We start from the raw sequence: 21,406 nt of genomic DNA on the forward strand, positions 1-21,406 counted from the left end.
TATCCGATGATAGATATCAAGACAATTTAGCAGGATTGATTCTACTGACAGATTCCCTTTAATAATAAGAAATTGCAGATATCAAGCTATCATTTCATTAAACTTTCTAAGACCTACATTCCCATATAGATGGCTTAGATGGGATAATTCTATTGACAGATGCCCTTTAATGAAAAATTTACAGTCAATCACGATGAAAAAATGAATATAAACCATTGGCTATATCAATGTACCATATTTATCTCTGTCCTGACATAAGCCTTTTATAGAATCTATTTGTGACTTTATTGTGTGCCTTTGTGTTTATGGGTCCTAAGGTGTAAAGTTTCTCCTTGTGCAGTTTGACATACAGAGAATAACTGGCCATTCATTGCTCCTCTAGGAATTTACATACCGTAATTATTTATTCAATTATAATTAAACTCCCAGAGGTGCATTGCATTCTCTGTAAGTCCCCCAATGCTGACTGGGAGCTTTTATCTCTTAATCCTCTGACTGAGGGTCAGAGATCTCTCACCCAGCGAAACCAGTTCTCCTGCTTTGCACTTATGAAGGGCAAACACCCCGAAACACGTGTCTGTAAAGGCTTCTTAACCTAGGTCATGTGGCAAGGCCCTTTAAAGGGTTAGTATTGACTTTTAGAATCACTACTTCCAATAGGTGGCACTAAAGTTTCTGACGTCTTTCTCTATAAAGAGTCCATTTGCATATGTGTGTTTACAGTGGGGAAAATAAATATTTGACACCCTGCCAATTTTGCAAGTTTTCCCATCTGTTTGAACTCATTACCTATAGAAAAGTCATCTATCCACACACAAAATCAATCGCACTCCAACCTCTTCACCATGGCCAAGACCAAAGAGCTATCTAAGGACACCAGGGACAAAACTGTAAACCTGCACAAGGCTGAAATGGGCTACAGGACAATAGGCAAGCAGCTTGGTGACAAGGCAACAATTAGACAAACTAAAGAAACCACCTAGTAATCAGGGCAATTTAATAAGATAGTTGCTTCCATTGTCAGCCTTTTTTGGGCATTTTCTATGGATATCTAGGAAACGTGGCACTACCAGGCAAAAGAGTGAAAATCAATCTGCCCCTACCTGGCTTTAATATCTGTGTAAATGTATTTAGCATTTATAGAAATACTATCAATAAAAACTTTAATCTCAACATCATTATCTCTGTAATTCAGTAAGGTATAATTTATTTAAATAATTATTATGTAGGAGTTGCACCCTCTATAAGACTCCATATCTAAATTATGATAAAAGTTTTTATAACCAGACTATAACATAAAAATAGTTTTCAAATAAACTAAATAGTAAATGATGTCATATTTTCACAACATATTATCTTACTAATCATGAAATATTATCTGATTTGGTTTCCACATATAAAACTAAAAACACAAAAATGAATCTAATATATAATATTAGACAACTGCAAAAAATGTGGAAATCCTCGGAGCATGGAGGAAATCCACATAAGCTTGCTGCACACTAAGTGCCCGGGTGCCAGGCTCACAATTAGTTGCTGATCTCCTTGGTAACTAACCTATAATGCAGATCTATTTCTATGTGTAATATCTCACAGATATAAAGTGTTTCAATCTATCAGGTCTCATCCATAGGAAGATGAATTTGTGTCGTAATCGAGTAATATTGGGATCATTCGAAGCTATAATATAGTCTATGCCATATAATAATTGACATGAAGCATCTTAATACATTCCTTCAGGATCATATCCCCCTTCTCCATCCCTTTACACTGCCTCGGGCCAATTTTAAACAATCAATGCTAATAAGGGGGATAACGCCTGTAATTCTCTTTTACCTTTCTGCCATGTCTTCGAGCTGCTCTACAGGGACGGGGACTCCGTTGACAGATCGTGAGCGGTGGATCTCCTGAAAAGCCTTTTTATAACCATCCAGATTCTTGAGTACGTCCTATTCGGAAAATGAGAAAAAAAATGCATATATTGTAATGAAAATGCAGAAAACGGTTTGGCTGTGTTACCAGAAAAAAAAATATAAAGCACCAAGCTGCAGCGATGAGTCACTGTTCAGGATTTGTGTGCTCGGAAATTTTATCTGTCACAGTGGCATGCAATTTTATCCCGTCATGAAAGCTCATCTTAATAAACGCTTTGTACAGATCAGTCTTGAAAGCCTTTCAGCAAATGTGCTCAAGGACTGAACCTGATCAGGATTTTGGCATCTACAGAGATGCAGAACTGGCACTGCCTCTTACTTTTCAGGGGTTTCCCTGAATATACATCTGATGTCTATTGATTGGACTCAGACTTACAGTATATTTCCGCATGAGAAAATTTGGTCTGTATGATTTACTGCCCTTACTGTATTTACGGGATCAGAATAAGAAATTAATTTCCAGGGCAGCTTTTTTCATTAATAGCTCAGCAGTTTTCACCTTACCTGCAATATAGCATACTCACAGAATTGACAAAAAAAATGTGGCTTTGTGATTGGTCAAGAGGTGATACTATGTTACATACGGTGTGAATCCAAATGCCAGATATACAGGTGCATCTCACAAAATTGGAATATCATCAAAAAGTTAATTCATTTCAGTTCTTCAACACAAAAAGTGAAACTCATGTATTATATAGAGTCATTACAAACAGAGTGATCTATTTCAAGTGTTTATTTCTGTTAATGTTGATGATTATGGCTTACAGCCAATGAAAACCCAAAATACATTATCTCAGTAAATTAGAATACTTTATAACACCAACTTTAAAAAAGGATTTTAACATCCGAAATGTTGACCTACTGAAATGTATGGTCAATAAATGCACTCAATACTTGGTCGGGGCTCCTTTTGCATCAATTGCTGCATCAATGCGGCGTGGCATGGAGGCCATCAGTCTGTGGCACTGCTGAGGTGTTATGGAAGCCCAGGTTGCTTTAATAGCATCCTTCAGCTCCTCTGCATTGTTGGGTCTGATGCCTCTCATCTTCCTCTTGACAATACCCCATAGATTCTATATGGGGTTAAGATCAGATGAGTTTGCTGGCCAATCAAGCACAGTGATCCTGTTGTTTTTAAACCAGGTATTGGTACTTTTGGCAGTGTGGACAGGTGCCAAGTCCTGCTGGAGAATTACATTTTCATCTCTAAAAAGGTTGTGAGCAGAGGGAAGCATTAAGTGCTCTAAAATTTCCTGGTAGACGGCTGCGATGACTTTGGTCTTGATAAAACACAGTGGACCCACACCAGCAGATGACATGGCTCCAGAAACCATGATTGATTGTGGATACTTCACATGGAGATGGAAATTTAATTCTCCAGCAGGTCTTGGCACCTGTGAACACTGCCAAAAGTGCCAATACCTGGTTTAGAAACAACAGTATCACTGTGCTTGATTGGCCAGCAAACTCTTCTGACCTTAACCCCATAGAGAATCTATGTGGTATTGTCAAGAGGAAGATGAGACATCAGACCCAACAATGCAAACGAGCTGAAGGCTGCTATCAAAGCAACCTGGGCTTCCATAACACCTCAGCAGTGCCACAGGCTGATCACCTCCGTGACACGCCACATTGATGCAGTAATTGATACAAAAGGAGCCCCGACCAAGTATTGAGTGCATTTACTGAACAAACATTTCAGCAGGCCAATAGTTCGGATGTTAAAATCATTTTTTCAAGCTGGTGTTATAAAGTATTCTAATTTACTGAGATAATGACTTTTGGGTTTTCATTGGCTGTAAGCCATAATCATCAACATTAACAGAAATAAACACTTGATATATGTCATTCTATTTGTAATGACTATCTAATTTATGAGTTTCACTTTTTGTATTGAAGAACTGAAATAAATTAACTTTTTAATGTTATTCTAATTTTGTGAGATGCACCTGTATATTAAAGTCATCCCAACCAGCTGATTTCTACACAATAGGCCAACTAACTAGTGTGTATGGGGTCTCCCAAAGGAAGAATTGGGCAGGGTAAACTTTTTGTTCTCCCTGTGGAAAAGCTGACAGCAGCTTACCCCTCCCTACCTCTCTTTAAAATGCATGCAAGGTCATCCAATCGGGGTGAATATGTGTATAGGTTTTTTGGCTATACAGGTCCTTCTCAAAAAATTAGCATATAGTGTTAAATTTCATTATTTACCATAATGTAATGATTACAATTAAACTTTCATATATTATAGATTAATTATCCACCAACTGAAATTTGTCAGGTCTTTTATTGTTTTAATACTGATGATTTTGGCATACAACTCCTGAAAACCCAAAAAACCTGTCTCAATAAATTAGCATATCAAGAAAAGGTTCTCTAAACGACCTATTACCCTAATCTTCTGATCTGCAATTTGCAATCCACTGTTTGCTGTGGAGAGGAGAGGAGCTGCAGTTATTTGTTCCATAGACAACACAGGATAGTGAAGGGAATGTCTGTTTTTCATTCACTTTTTAGCTCACAAAAGCAAGCTGCAATAGCATGAAGGATATTATATAGCAGAGCTGAGCTGCTTTGATCTGAATCAAGCTCTGATGTAAGGTAACACTTGTTCCAGAGCTCTGCAGAATGGTTTTCTGCCTGCCTCTGTCTGTTCCCTTCCCTATTGCTCACTCCTCCTCCCCATAGCGGATTATGGGGTATGTCACATGACACCTGCAATCGTCTCTTCTGAACAAAACAGACTTAAGCTGATTTTTCACATTGGATGATTAGTTCAGGAGTCAAGGGGGGAGATGTCTCTAATAAGTAGGGAAGGAAGTTGATTCCTCTAATGAGATACATTGACAAGTTTCTTATAATCACCTTTACCATTAATTTATGCAAAGGTTATTGAAAGTACTATTCCTTTTTAAGCATACAGCAAAGCTTTGCTTAGGGACAATGGAAGCATTTACAAGACTTCAACACTGTTTAGTACCTCAATAAAGCACCATATTCTCAACAGCATATTCTGCCATAATACGCCACACTATTTTTTTCCCACTGATTCTGTTAATTGTGTATCCTCTGCACAATTTGCTGTATAATAGGATCACAGTGTGTCATGCATTAAGTTAACTTTGTTAGATCTATAAGTATGCCTTCTCTTTAATAAAGAAATGCAACCTACTGCATTCATCATCATTGCAAAAAAACAGAATTCTAGTAGCCCAATTGGCTAACACACAATACAATGTCTAGGATTTCACTTCATCATCAATTACATGCTAAGATTCCCTTGCCAAGGCAAAGACGAAACCCTTGTTGAGCATATTGTCCCTGCATAGGGGTCTGTACCTATCATATACATTGAGTGATTTTCTCAGATTGTATATATATGCTGTTGTGAATTCCGTTCTCGGACTCCCTCCTGTGGTCATGAATGGTACTGTGGTGAGTTCTGTCCTTGGACTCCCTCTGGTGGCTTTGAGGGGAATTGCTGGTCCTTGAGGTTGGCTTTCTCAGCTGCCTCGTTTATTGTTATGCTGGCTTCCCTATTTAACTCCACTCAGATCGTTACTTCATGCCAGCTGTCAATGTCTCAGTATTGGTTCAGATCTCTCTTGGACTTCTCTGATGACCTGTCTACTTCAGCAGAAGCTAAGTTCCTACTAGTTTATTTGTTGTTGCTGTTTCCTGAATATGTTTCTTAGTACTGCTAAATTCGAGCCCAGCTTGCTATCATGATATTTCCTTGCTAGCTGGAAGCTCTGGGGGTGCAGAGTTGCACCTCCACACAGTGAGTCGGTGTGGAGGTCTTTTTGCACACTCTGCGTGGTTTTTGTAGTTTTTTGTGCTGACCGCATAGTTCCCTTTTCTATCCTCTGACTATTTAGTGAAGACTGGCCTCCTTTGCTAAAACCGGTTTCATTCCTGTGTTTGTGACTTTCCTCTTAACTCACAGTTAATATATGTGGGGGCTGCCTTTTCCTTTGGGGAATTTCTCTGAGGCAAGGTAAGGCTTATATTTCTATCTTTAGGGGTAGTTAGCTCTTAGGCTGTGAAGAGGCGTCTAGGGAGAGTTAGGTACGCTCCACGGCTATTTCTAGTGTGTGTGATAGGAGTAGGGTTTGCGGTCAGCAGAGTTCCCACTTCTCCAGAGCTTGTCCATATTTCTAGTTTAACCATCAGGTCATTCCGGGTGCTCCTAACCACCAGGTCCATAACAGTACAGCTGGCCTGCAAAGTGTTAATGCATCTCAAAAGAGGGATAAGAGAAGTTCTGAACCCATTTTTTTTTCTCTGCAGTGTGTTTTGTTTCTCTTTTCCCCTTAACCTCTGGGTGGTTCAGGACTCAGGTGTAGATATGGACATTCAAGGTCTGTCCTCTTGTGTGGATCAACTCGCTGCAAGGGTGCAAAGCATTCAAGATTATGTAGTTCAGAATCCGATGTTAGAACCTAGAATCCCAATTCCTGATTTGTTTTCTGGGGATAGATCTAAGTTTCTGAATTTCAAAAATAATTGTAGACTGTTTCTTGCTTTGAAACCCCGCTCCTCTGGTGACCCCATTCAGCAAGTAAAAATTATTATTTCTTTGTTACGTGGCGACCCTCAAGACTGGGCATTCTCCCTTGCGCCAGGAGATCCTGCATTGCTTAATGTAGATGCGTTTTTTCTGGCGCTAGGATTGCTTTATGACGAACCGAATTCGGTGGATCAGGCAGAGAAAATCTTGCTGGCTTTGTGTCAGGGTCAGGATGAGGCGGAGGTATATTGCCAGAAGTTCAGAAAATGGTCTGTGCTTACTCAGTGGAATGAGTGTGCCCTGGCAGCGATTTTTAGAAAGGGTCTTTCTGAAGCCCTTAAGGATGTCATGGTGGGGTTCCCTATGCCTGCTGGTCTGAATGAATCAATGTCCTTGGCTATTCAAATTGATCGGCGTTTGCGCGAGCGCAAAGTTGTGCACCATTTGGCGGTATCCTCTGAGCAGAGGCCTGAGCTTATGCAATGTGATAGGACTTTGACCAGAACTGAACGGCAAGAACACAGACGTCAGAATGGCCTGTGTTTTTACTGTGGTGACTCCACTCATGCTATCTCTGACTGTCCTAAGCGCACTAAGCGGTTCACTAGGTCTGTCACCATTGGTACTGTACAGCCTAAATTTCTTTTGTCTGTTACTCTGATTTGCTCTTTGTCATCCTACTCTGTTATGGCATTTGTGGACTCAGGCGCTGCCCTGAATTTGATGGACTTGGAGTTTGCCAGGCGCTGTGGTTTTTCTTTGGAGCCTTTGCAGTATCCTATTCCATTAAGGGGAATTGATGCTATGCCTTTGGCCAAGAATAAACCTCAGTACTGGACTCAGTTGACCATGTGCATGGCTCCTGCACATCAGGAGGATATTCGCTTTTTGGTGTTGCATAATTTGCATGATGTGGTCGTGTTGGGTTTGCCGTGGCTACAGGTTCAGAATCCAGTATTGGATTGGAAATCAATGTCTGTGTCTAGTTGGGGTTGTCAAGGGGTACATGGCGATGTTCCGTTGATGTCAATTTCTTCTTCCACTCCTTCTGAAGTCCCTGAGTTTTTGTCGGATTACCGAGATGTTTTTGATGAGCCCAAATCCAGTGTGCTACCTCCTCATCGGGATTGTGATTGTGCTATTAATTTGATTCCTGGTAGTAAGTTTCCTAAGGGCCGGCTTTTCAATTTATCTGTGCCAGAACACGCCGCTATGCGGAGTTATATAAAGGAGTCCTTGGAGAAGGGGCATATTCGCCCGTCTTCATCGCCGTTGGGAGCAGGGTTCTTTTTTGTGGCCAAGAAGGACGGTTCTCTGAGACCCTTTATAGATTACCGCCTTCTTAATAAAATCACGGTCAAATTTCAGTACCCTTTGCCTCTGCTGTCTGATTTGTTTGCTCGGATTAGGGGGGCTAGTTGGTTCACCAAGATTGATCTTCGAGGGGCGTATAATCTTGTGCGTATTAAAAAGGGTGATGAATGGAAAACAGCATTTAATACGCCCGAGGGTCATTTCGAGTATCTGGTGATGCCATTCGGGCTTTCTAATGCTCCATCTGTGTTTCAATCCTTTATGCATGACATCTTCCGAAAATATCTGGATAGATTCATGATTGTATATTTGGATGATATTTTGGTCTTTTCGGATGATTGGGAGTCTCATGTGAAGCAGGTCAGAATGGTGTTCCAGGTCCTTCGTGCTAATTCCTTGTTTGTGAAGGGGTCTAAATGTCTCTTCGGAGTTCAGAAGGTTTCCTTTTTGGGCTTCATTTTTTCCCCTTCTACTATCGAGATGGACCCTGTTAAAGTCCAGGCCATCCATGATTGGACTCAGCCTACATCTGTGAAGAGCCTTCAGAAATTCCTGGGCTTTGCTAATTTTTACTGTCGCTTCATCGCTAATTTTTCTAGTGTGGTTAAACCTTTGACTGATTTGACAAAGAAAGGCACTGATGTGGTGAATTGGTCCTCTGCGGCCGTAGAGGCTTTTCAGGAGCTGAAACGTCGTTTTTCTTCGGCCCCTGTGCTGCGTCACCCAGATGTTTCGCTCCCTTTTCAGGTCGAGGAGGATGCTTCTGAGATTGGAGCAGGGGCTGTTCTGTCTCAAAGAAGTTCTGATGGCTCTGTGATGAAGCCATGTGCTTTTTTTTCAAGAAAGTTTTCGCCTGCTGAGTGTAATTATGATGTTGGCAATCGTGAGTTGCTGGCTATGAAGTGGGCATTCGAGGAGTGGCGACATTGGCTCGAGGGAGCCAAGCACCGCGTGGTGGTCTTGACGGATCACAAGAATCTGACTTATCTCGAGTCTGCCAAGCGGTTGAATCCTAGACAGGCTCGATGGTCGCTGTTTTTCTCCCGGTTCGATTTTGTGGTCTCGTACCTTCCTGGTTCTAAGAACGTGAAGGCTGATGCCCTTTCTAGGAGTTTTGTGCCTGATTCTCCGGGAGTTCCTGAGCCGGTTGGTATTCTCAAAGAGGGGGTAATTCTGTCTGCCATCTCCCCTGATTTGCAGCGAGTGCTGCAGGAGTTTCAGGCTGATAGACCTGACCGTTGTCCTGCGGAGAGACTGTTTGTCCCTGATAGATGGACTAGCAGAGTTATTTCTGAGGTTCACTGTTCGGTGTTGGCTGGTCATCCTGGGATTTTTGGTACCAGAGATTTGGTGGCTAGGTCCTTTTGGTGGCCTTCCTTGTCACGGGATGTGCGTTCTTTTGTGCAGCTGTGGGACTTGTGCTCGGGCCAAGCCCTGTTGTTCTCGTGCCAATGGGTTGCTTTTGCCCTTGCCGGTTCCGAAAAGGCCCTGGACGCATGTTTCCATGGATTTTATTTCAGATCTTCCTGTCTCTCAAAGGATGTCTGTCATCTGGGTCGTTTGTGATCGCTTTTCTAAGATGGTCCATTTGGTACCCTTGCCTAAATTGCCTTCCTCCTCGGATTTGGTTCCACTATTTTTTCAGCATGTGGTTCGTTTGCATGGCATTCCGGAGAACATTGTGTCTGACAGAGGTTCCCAGTTTGTCTCTAGGTTTTGGCGGTCCTTTTGTGCTAAGATGGGCATTGATTTGTCTTTTTCTTTGGCTTTCCATCCTCAGACAAATGGCCAAACCGAACGAACCAATCAGACTTTGGAAACCTATCTGAGATGCTTTGTTTCTGCTGATCAGGATGATTGGGTGACCTTCTTGCCATTGGCTGAGTTCGCCCTTAATAATCGGGCTAGCTCGGCTACTTTGGTTTCGCCTATTTTTTGCAATTCTGGTTTTCATCCTCGTTTTTTTCGGGGCAGGTTGAGCCTTCTGACTGTCCTGGGGTGGATTCTGTGGTGGACAGGATGCAGCAAATTTGGACTCACGTAGTGGACAATTTGACGTTGTCCCAAGAGAAGGCTCAACGTTTCGCTAACCGCCATCGCTGTGTTGGTCCCCGACTTCGTGTTGGGGATTTGGTTTGGTTATCTTCTCGTTTTGTTCCTATGAAGGTTTCTTCTCCTAAGTTTAAACCTCGTTTCATTGGACCTTATAAGATTTCTGAAATTCTCAATCCTGTGTCATTTCGTTTGGTCCTTCCAGCTTCTTTTGTCATCCATAATGTGTTCCATAGGTCGTTGTTGTGGAGATATGTGGCGCCTATGGTTCCCTCCGTTGATCCTCCTGCTCCGGTGTCGGTCGAGGGGGAGTTGGAGTATGTGGTGGAGAAGATTTTAGATTCTCGTATTTCAAGACGGAAGCTTCAGTACCTGGTTAAGTGGAAGGGCTATGGTCAGGAGGATAATTCCTGGGTTGTTGCCTCCGATGTCCATGCTGCCGATTTAGTTCGTGCCTTTCATTTGGCCCGTCCTGATCGGCCTGGGGGCCCTGGTGAGGGTTCGGTGACCCCTCCTCAAGGGGGGGGTACTGTTGTGAATTCCGTTCTCGGACTCCCTCCTGTGGTCATGAATGGTACTGTGGTGAGTTCTGTCCTTGGACAAAAACACTCTGCGTGGTTTTTGTAGTTTTTTGTGCTGACCGCATAGTTCCCTTTTCTATCCTCTGACTATTTAGTGAAGACTGGCCTCCTTTGCTAAAACCGGTTTCATTCCTGTGTTTGTGACTTTCCTCTTAACTCACAGTTAATATATGTGGGGACTGCCTTTTCCTTTGGGGAATTTCTCTGAGGCAAGGTAAGGCTTATATTTCTATCTTTAGGGGTAGTTAGCTCTTAGGCTGTGAAGAGGCGTCTAGGGAGAGTTAGGTACGCTCCACGGCTATTTCTAGTGTGTGTGATAGGAGTAGGGTTTGCGGTCAGCAGAGTTCCCACTTCTCCAGAGCTTGTCCATATTTCTAGTTTAACCATCAGGTCATTCCGGGTGCTCCTAACCACCAGGTCCATAACAATATGCACCACTAATGCAGACTTATTTACACTGCAAAATAAACTGTAGTGATGTACTATACAATTGCACTTGTCACTTTATTTTATATCATTAAGTCTGGTTAGACTATCTTTCTATATTTACCCATACAGTTTATGCACAAGTCACGTTGTCTTATTTGTTTATAAATCTGGAGTAACTTTATATAATTTACTTAATTTCTATATATAATATCAGTCTCTATTATGTAACATACACTCACCGGCCACTTTATTAGGTACACCATGCTAGTAACGGGTTGGACCCCTTTTGCCTTCAGAACTGCCTCAATTCTTCGTGGCATAGATTCAAAAAGGTGCTGGAAGCATTCCTCAGAGATTTTGGTCCATATTGACATGATGGCATCACACAGTTGCCGCAGATTTGTCGGCTGCACATCCCAAAGATGCTCCATACAAGGCAGGATGGATCCATGCTTTCACGTTGTTTACGCCAAATTCTGACCCTACCATCCGAATGTCGCAGCAGAAATCGAGACTCATCAGACCAAGCAACGTTTTTCCAATCTTCTACTGTCCAATTTCGATGAGCTTGTGCAAATTGTAGCCTCAGTTTCCTGTTCTTAGCTGAAAGGAGTGGTACCCGGTGTGGTCTTCTGCTGCTGTAGCCCATCTGCCTCAAAGTTCGACGCACTGTGCGTTCAGAGATGCTCTTAGGCCTACCTTGGTTGTAACGAGTGGCGATTTGAGTCACTGTTGCCTTTCTATCAGCTCGAACCAGTCTGCCCATTCTCCTCTGACCTCTGGCATCAACAAGGCATTTCCGCCCACAGAACTGCCGCTCACTGGATTTTTTTTCTTTTTCGGACCATTCTCTGTAAACCCTAGAGATGGTTGTGCGTGAAAATCCCAGTAGATCAGCAGTTTCTGAAATACTCAGACCAGCCCTTCTGGCACCAACAACCATGCCACGTTCAAAGGCACTCAAATCACCTTTCTTCCCCATACTGATGCTCGGTTTGAACTGCAGGAGATTGTCTTGACCATGTCTACATGCCTAAATGCACTGAGTTGCCGCCATGTGATTGGCTGATTAGAAATTAAGTGTTAACAAGAAGTTGGACAGGTGTACCTAATAAAGTGGCCAGTGAGTGTAGATTATTTATTTATTTTATTCTCCTTATTATATCTGATATAGTCATGGTACACCCCTACATTATGCCTTTTTAATCATGTCACTACAATCCTCTTACCTTAAATTAGATTTATCTGTTTTTTAATAACATATTTCATAATTTTGGTTCTATGTCACATTCTAGGTTTATGTCAATTACAGACTATCTGCGTGCATAGTACCAGGAAGAACTAACAACATACCGTACATCATACACATTCACTTACAGTACAGACCAAAAGTATGGACACACCTTCTCATTTAAAGATTTTTCTGTATTTTCATGACTATGAAAATTGTGCATTCAGACCAAAGGCATCAAAACTATTACGGTATATACTCGAGTATAAGCCAACCCGAGTATAAGCCGACCCCCCTAATTTTGCCACAAAAAACTGGGAAAACTTAATGACTCGAGTATAAGCCTAGGGTGGGAAATGCAGCAGCTACCGGTAAATGTCAAAAGTAAAAATATATACCAATAAAAGTAAAATTAATTGAGACATCAGTAGGTTAAGTGTTTTTGAATATCCATATTGAATCAGGAGCCCAATATAATGCTCCATAAAGTTTATGATGGCCCCATGAGATGCTCCATATTAAAATATGCCCCATATAATCCTGCATAAAGGTTAATAATGGCCCCATAAGATGCTCCATAGACACATTTGCCCAATATAATGCTGCACAAATGTTGATTATGGCCCCATAAGATGCTCCATAAAGATATTTGCCCCATATAATGCTACACAAACATTGATTATGGGCCCATAAGATGCTCCATAAAGATATTTGCCCCATATAGTGCTGCACAAACGTTATGGCCCCATAAGATACTCCATACAGACATTCGCCCCATACAATGCTGCACAAACGTTAATTATGGCCCCATAAGATGCTCCATAAAGATATTTGACCCATATAGTGCTGCACAAACGTTGATTATGGGCCCATAAGATGCTCCATAAAGATATTTGCCCCATATAGTGCTGCACAAACGTTATGGCCCCATAAGATACTCCATACAGACATTCGCCCCATACAATGCTGCACAAACGTTAATTATGGCCCCATAAGATGCTCCATAAAGATATTTGACCCATATAGTGCTGCACAAACGTTGATTATGGCCCCATAAGATGCTCCATACAGACACTTGCCCCATATAGTGCTGCACAAACCTTAATTATGGCCCCATACAGACACTTGCCCCATATAGTGCTGCAGAAAAATTGATTATGACCCCATACAAACACTTGCCCCATATAGTGCTGCACAAACGTTGATTATGGCCCCATACAGACACTTGCCCCATATAGTGCAGCACAAACGTTATTGCCCCATAAGATGCTCCATACAGACACTTGCCCCATTTGCTGTTGCTGCAATAAAAAAAAAAAATCACATACTCAACTCTCCGTCGTTCAGGCCCCGGGCACTTTCAATATTCACCTGACTTCGTTCCGGCGCCGCTCCGTTTTCAGCGTCCTCTGCACTGACGTTCAGGCAGAGGGCGCGCACTAACCACATCACCGTGCCCTCTGACCTGAGTGTCACTGCAGGAGACGCTGAAGACGGAGCGGCGCCGGAACGAGGAGCAGGTGAATATCGCGCTGCGCTCCCCTCCCCATTATACTCACCTGCTCCTGGCGCGCTGCAGTCCCTGCTTCCCCGGCACTGCAGCTTCTCCCTGTACTGAGCGGTCACCTTTACCTCTCATTATAGTAATGAATATGTGGCTCCACCCCTATGGGAGGTGGAGCCGCATATTCATTATTGTAATGAGCGGTACCATGTACCATGACCGCTCAGTACAGGAACAAGCTGGGGGCCAAGGAGCCAGGGACCTGCAGGGACTGTGCCAGGAGCAGGTGAGTATAATTAGATAGCCCCCGCTCCCCCTCCCCTGCCGACCCCTGGGTACGACTCGAGTATAAGCCGAGAGGGGGACTTTCAGCCCCAAAAAAGGGCTGAAAATCTCGGCTTATACTCGAGCATATACGGTAATTAACACATGTGGAATTCTATACTTAACAAAAGTGTGAAACAACTGAAATGATGTCTTATACTCTAGGGGTGGAGCCCTCATAGGGGTGGAGCCGCATATTCATCCCTGTAATGAGCGGTACCACATGACCGCTCATACAGGACAAGCTGCGGCACTGAGAGGAGGCATCGTGGGAGCTGGGTGAGTATTTTAATGCAAGCGGGTGGGAGCACAGGTGGGAGGCGTGAGGTGACCACGAACTTTATTTTAAACACAAAAGAAAAAAAAACCTTGATTTTTCATTCCTTCTCTCCAGCGAACGCTGCTGGGGAGAAGGAATGAATGCCGGCTTCAGCACCACACGCAGGGGGGACAGCGCTTAACTCCTCAGTTGGCACATGGGCGGCACATGGCTGCTGCACGTGTGCCACACTGATGTGCCACGTGAGCACACGGACACAGATAACTCCGGTACCGATTTTTCCGGTACCGGAATTATCTGGACGTGTGAGACTGGCCTAAAACTGCAATAATCTAACAAGCTGATCAAAAAACAAGAATTATTTAGAAAAGCATCTTAAAACCCATGACTATGCAATGCAGATGATTATTAGTCTGAGGCCACGCAGCCTCTTTGGCAGCGACACAGGCCATGCGTTCAAAAATTGTTGTATGTCGCCATCACATTGCTGTATAATGCAAGTAAATCCAACCAGTTCCCACAATTTACAACTTGCTTGTCATGGTTGCAGTACCTTGCAGGTTACCATTCACTTGCTTGGTGTTTTAGTAGCGGCATACACCGATTTTGAGCCATGCGTCCTGAGTCATGGCCAAAATTATTTCATAGACCAAGCCAAGGGTGGACACAATTGTATATGGGAAGAATTGCATATGGGCCCTTTTCAGACTAACAGTTCATCACAATACATAATTCAACCTATTTTGGAAGTAGTAGTGGGCCCCCCTTAAATCTTGGGTCACTGTGTGGCTGCACAGGTTGCACCAATGGTTTGGACACCCCTGGCCCAAGCCTTATTGCAATATGAATATTGGTACTAGCACTATAACATTCACAATTCACTAGCTAACTCCAAACAACAAGATATACAGTATGTCTGGCAATCAGATTTCTTACCCTATGTTGTTCTAATTTTCTGTGAATCATATTTGCTGTTTCTTCGTGAGATTGTTGCATAATAATATCTTCCCTGAGTGCAACCTCGGCTCGATATAACCAGGAGCCAATGGTTCCTAATGGAGCTGGTAGAGATTTGTCAAGTTGTACATGCCAATCAAGAATCTAGAAGTAAAATCGTATTTTCCATTAATTTCTAAATTATCATGTAACCTTTACTTATATTGTCCCAATCAAGCACTGAACAAAGGCATGATATGAAAGAAACCAGTCTCGAGACCTAACCAAAACATTATCAAGACTATGAAGATCAACATTCACTGTTCCAGAGATGCATGAAGCTAAATATTATGTTCAGTATTAGTAACCTACTCTAGCCGACACCTTCTCCCATGCTTGCTTCACCATTGTCTGGTCTAGGGATAGCTTTCCATCTTTGCCCAATGGCTGAATGACACTTTCAATCTGTTTCCTTTTCATTTCATATTGTACTCTATACTGTTTGTACAACTGCAAAATGAAAGACAAGAGATCAGTTAGGGAGGAATATAGAGAAGTGCGGTTTACTCACCAAAATCCTCACGCATGTCATAAGAAAAGCTTAAAGGGTTAAAAGGATTGTCCTGTAATGCAAAGCCCGGTGGCATGCACTAGTCACATACCTGGTATCTGTCCTGTAAACTGCTTTCTACGGTTTGTGCGCGGGTGATGTCTCTTTCAAACTGTTCAATCCAAACTTTTAAGTCCCGAAGCACCAACCTGTCTTCTCTCTACAAAAGAGAAATAAGTATATGAATAGAAATCATATATAACGCAGAGAGATGCACAGCAGAGAAGATATACAATACTTCCATGTCAACAACAACTATGGACTTCATATCATTATACTCCTTATACTCTATTACATCATATATTACTACCTGGAGGAAGTATCATATACAGTAACTCATATCTAATGCGCTTTCCACAATTCAGTCCTTTATTTCTCCTGTACGGTTTATAAAGGATAGAAATCTATTGTCTGCAGGGATCTTTTCTCATGCGAAAATACTGGAAGCCTGAAGGCTCCTATGTTACCGGTACAGTCAGGATTTCAGGGACCTTGCAGAATAGTCCTGGCTCAGTGATGAACAGAAGAAACAATGCTTGGGTGAGGAGAACTATAATGTTTTTTATAAGCATTTTGTTTTTTTTATTTGTGCTACATTTCACTTTATATTGGTATAGGAAATTCATTGCAAATTAAATCTTTGTTTTTATATAATTAGAAATTAATTCTGAAATTGCTAACACTACACGACTCAACATTAAAATTGTAACACTGCAAAAAGGAAAAGTCATCTAATTGAGAAACTCACATGATCAATAGACATGTTAATTATATGCAAATGATGAAAAAATGGAAAACAAATTTTCAAAACATCTCAATATATTTAGTATCACGTATGAGTGATATGCGCAAAACTATATGGTGGGCTTATACTTCTTCGCTGAGATCAATAAGGTTATTAATGGTTGTCTGAGGAAGCTCCCATTGCAAATGCAAGCCATTGACATCTCAGATGTGTTCAATGGGAGACAAGGCCAGAGATACTACAGTTTTTTTGGTCGGTTTTCTGTACAGTTTGGTGTTAATAGAATTGCCCAAGTTATTACCCATTAGAAAGACATAAAGAAATGGTGTAAACAGGAAATTTAAAGTATTGTTGTTAGGAAAAGCAGCAAATGCAGATTAGATTAACTAGCACTGTCCCACCAGATTAACAACAGGTTGTCAATATATCTTCTGTACCATACAATACTGTGTTGGAATGGATTGGTAGGCAGATATACAGTTTCCTCCCACCAAGCCATTTAAAGGTTTGGCAGAGATGCAGAAAATCTGGCATCTGTTGGACAACACAGTATCAGTAAGTAAAAATCATTCTTAAAGTAGAAAAAATTGTTAATTAGTAAAAGGAAAGTAACCTGTATAATATAATCAATGAATTGAAGTGAAGTGAAAAAAATGCTATATTTGTGTAGATGGGAAGATAAAGCATCCAGGGCTTTATCAGGAGAGATGCTGAAATACAATGCAGTGACATCACTTGTGGAAACCCAATTATAGTTAGAAGACCGTTGTAGTAAGTTCATAATTTGCAATAATTGCTTAGTGTTTTTGATATGACTAGTTGTCAGTAACACAAAGTGTTGTAATAGATTGTCAGGCCACAAAGATAAATGTTCTGTTAATGATTGTATACCTGCGACAATTGGTCATAATGATAGAGGAAACGGTTGTTTTCAAACCTTTGGCAAAGCATGAAAAATCAGACAAACTGGTGTATCAACCAAAAAATATTATTTTTCTTTCATGGACAAAAAACCTTTGTGTACCCTTCCTTGGACTAAAACAAACATCGTCAGTGATACTGTCACGGGGATACCGTGACAGAGTGGGGTCAGATGATAGCAGCGTCTGGTGACACCTGCGGTTATTAGAACGGCTTCACAGTCTTAAGGTACCTTCACACTAAACAACTTTCCAATGAGAACGACAACGATCCGTGACGTTGCAGCGTCCTGGATAGCGATCTCGTTGAGTTTGACACGCAGCAGCGATCTGGATCCCGCTGTTATATCACTGGTCGGAGCTAGAAGTCCAGAACTTTATTTGGTCGCTAGATCGGCGTGTATCGTCATGTTTGACAGCAAAAGCAACGATGTCAGCAATGTTTTTACATGGAGCGTGAACGATAAGTGAGTCGCCGTTACGTCACTGGATCGCTGCTGCATCGTTCTGGAGTTGCTGTGTTTGACGTCTCTACAGCGACCTAACAGCGACGCTGCAGCGATCTAGTTTTAGGTCGGATCGTTGTCTATATCGCTGGAGCGTCGCTTAGTGTAACGGTACCTTTAGCAGATCTGGAGCTGCAAAAGATAAACTGCTTAGTTGGAGTTCTCTGTCTTATGTGGTATCAGCTGTTCTAAGTTTGTTACTCCCAGCAAGGATAAAAACCCTCCTTCTTGCTTCTGGCCTTGCTAGTGATAGTTCATTCTGCTTGGTGTTAGGGTACCGTCTCACAGTGGCACTTTTGTCGCTACGACGGCACGATCCGTGACGTTCCAGCGATATCCATACAATATCGCTGTGTCTGACACGCAGCAGCGATCAGGGACCCCGCTGAGAATCGTACGTCGTAGCAGATCGTTTGGAACTTTATTTTGTCGCTGGATCTCCCGCTGTCATCGCTGGATCGGTGTGTGTGTGACACCGATCTAGTGATGCGTTCGCTTGTAACCAGGGTAAACATCGGGTTACTAAGTGCGGCCCTGTGCTTAGTAACCCGATGTTTACCCTGGTTACCCGGGGACTTCGGCATCGTTGGTCGCTGGAGAGCTGTCTGTGTGACAGCTCCCCAGCGACCACACAACGACTTACCAACGATCACGGCCAGGTCGTATCGCTGGTCGTGATCGTTGGTAAATCGTTTTGTGTAACGGTACCCTTAAAGGAGTAGTTTGTGTTTGGGGTAGGTGTTTGGAGAGTTGTCCTGGAGATTTCTGCATGGAGTTGGTTTGAGTGCTTATCCTTATCTTCACCTATGTGGTTTCTCCAACCAATCCCTCCCGTGTTCCACTCTGTTTTGTGATTCTATTTGTACTTTTGTGATTCTATTTGTAGGATTATAGTTTTCACTTATCCCTGTCTGTCTTCACTTATCTGTTGGGTAACTTGGGTTAATGTGTAATCCGATACACTTTGGCCTCACATCTCACTGGGTGGGGGAGGGAATAGATAAAAAATAAAGTTAGGAGCATAGCAAGGTATGTGACTCTGGCGTCTCCACCTTCCAGGGTAATTGGGGGAACAGGGATAGACTATGGTGCCCCCTATTTTGAGGGATCAGGTTAGCATTCACTGTTCCTAGTCACTGCGTGACAAATATGTTTGGTGTGGTCACATGATATTTTGTGATATGTTAATGTGTCAGACAACAGGTCCGTAACCATTTTATGATATCACATCTTGTCCAGTATAACCATAGAGCCACCTTTGTCTCATGGTTGGATAACAATGATTGGACTGTCCCGTGATTGTGTAATGTCTTGTGTCTGACAAAATGACAAATTTTACATATTGTCTTTTTTACATGTGAACAGACTTGTGAGGTCCCATTCAATAACAAGCTGGAAATCATCCATGACAGAAGCTCTAGATTGAATCGGATAAAAAGATGGGTTGGGAAATTTCAAGACAGGTGGTTTGTCATGATCGTCTGAACTGCTGTTAGCAAGGAGGTCCGTCAAAGTAGTAATTGAACATTATTCCTGAAAGTTTCAATAAAGATGAAGATTAACAGTATTGTTACAGATAACATTGGCAACTGGAGAAACAGTTGTTTGATTGGATAATATTTCTGACAAAAATGTCTTTTAAAAGTCTCAAAAATCTGTTATCATCCATTAGTGTATTAAACAAATCAGCTTCCTTTGAAGGAACAAAGTTTAGACCTTTTGAGAGGACATCTGTTTGTTCAGATGTGATGATCGTGGCAGATAAGTTAAGGATGGTGGATGTATTTGAAATAGGATTACAGATGGAGTTAGTACACATTATCTCTTTCCTGGGGTTCCATATGCATGATTTTATCTTGTGTTTCTTGCCAGCTCTATGTCCTGTTCGTTTTTTGGTAGATGCAATGATTGATTGTGGTTTATAGGAGCAACGTTTAAAGGTCACTTATGTTTGCCATTACAAGGGGCTAATCCTTAAGCAGATATACAGGCACCTCAGCGTCAGAAATCTAATTGTCAGACTCAGAATTCTGCTGCTGATCCTATAGAAAATACATGGTGGATGTGATGTGTGGACATATGCCACACGTTTCCTATGTTTAATTCACCACTGTTCTGGATAAAATGGAGGCATCAGAAGTAAATGTGTGAATCAAATCTTTAAAGACTAGTTTCCATTTCTTAATACCACTAATATTGCACATATATAATATTGCACATATATTTGTATGAGAACTGATTTGCGGGACCCCGTCCTTCAGCCTCGTCAGTAATCTGTAGCTGCTGGACAGGATCTCTGAGAACTGCCTTCTACTTCCAGGCACCTGCGGCTCCTCTTTGTCAGTCTGGTGCGATGTCATCATTGCAACGTAAAGCACATGTTACGTCATGCAAGGCTGGCTAATCAACAGAAGATTTGGGGTAGCAGTCAGGGAGGAGGTGGTTCACAGGGTGCTTGTCCAATGACCATAGATTAGTGATATGGCTGAGGGACCATGTCCTGAGAATCGATCCGCACCAACTCTAATTGATAAGTATGTGATAAGTAATATTTTCACAAGTTCGAGTAATCTAAGAAACGAGAGACCAGAAATTATAAGCTGTATACAAGTAGGATGGATATTGGCACATTTTCCTCTCACATGGTGGCCAAAGTTGCCTAGCAACATATCCTGCTAATATAAGGGAAATGCAGAATCTGTTTAAAACACCCACAGACTAATTAAAAATACTAATCTACCATACAGTTATAATTAATACGCTCTACCGTGTTTATAACATGTATATTAGTCCTTGCCAGGAGGGTTTGTAAAAAAAAGTTTCAATGCCAATGTATTTTCCACATTTAATGGCAAAACTGAAAGTCAGAACCAATTAGTTTCAATTAATTGTTCTAACAATGGAGCTATAAAAATGGAATACATGTAGAGTTTTCATGAAGGATGTGCTTTGTAATCATATGAAGCGGATCCCATCATGGCCATCTGCTGAAGATACTGACTGGCAAGGATCTTCCGGGACTATCACCAGGTGACCATATGGTTATGTGTGCAATTCTTTTAGGAGGAATTCATGGGAGGAATCTAAGTGTTAAGGGTTTAGTTTACGCTGAACAATGTTTATTACTCATGTAGCATCATTTTTCGCAATATAATATTATATTATACAATCTAGTATAAAATACTATGTAATATATATTTATATATTATTTACACTGGGTGAAATACGTATTGAATACGTCACCGATTTAGTGAACTAAATATATTTCTAAAGGTGCTCTTGATATGACATTCTCATCATATGTCAGTAACAACCCATCCAATTCACACAGGCAAATAAATCAAACCACAGAGGTCCATTAATTAAGTTATGTGTAATAATGAGAAATAACACAAGTAAATACTATTGAACACATGAACAAAGAGAGGTGCAAAAAGCCATTGAAAGTCATGACACCAGTTGAAATCTATCGGTAATTAGAAAGAAATCCTCAATCCTGCCACTTAGTGAAAAATAAAATCAGCTAGTAC

General features: G+C 41.7%; 1 protein-coding gene across 5 annotated transcripts in view; it reads right to left on the bottom strand.

Annotated features, from left to right (window-relative positions):
- Positions 1-21,406, bottom strand: part of SYNE1 (spectrin repeat containing nuclear envelope protein 1) — a 667,130-nt gene that overhangs the window by 399,649 nt on the left and 246,075 nt on the right. For 4 of the 5 annotated variants that reach the window (XM_077283091.1, XM_077283090.1, XM_077283089.1 and 1 more), the window contains 4 exons: positions 15,758-15,865; positions 15,468-15,605; positions 15,096-15,260; positions 1,837-1,949 (listed from right to left, as the gene is read on the bottom strand). In XM_077283091.1, the coding sequence (XP_077139206.1) occupies positions 1,837-1,949; positions 15,096-15,260; positions 15,468-15,605; positions 15,758-15,865 (524 nt within the window). Of the gene's footprint in view, positions 1-1,836; positions 1,950-2,041; positions 2,191-15,095; positions 15,261-15,467; positions 15,606-15,757; positions 15,866-21,406 lie in introns of those variants that run through there. The other variant, XM_077283092.1, reaches the window with a different exon arrangement.

This window comes from Ranitomeya variabilis, chromosome 2, assembly GCF_051348905.1.
Source record: "Ranitomeya variabilis isolate aRanVar5 chromosome 2, aRanVar5.hap1, whole genome shotgun sequence".
NCBI classification, from domain to species: Eukaryota; Metazoa; Chordata; class Amphibia; order Anura; family Dendrobatidae; genus Ranitomeya; species Ranitomeya variabilis.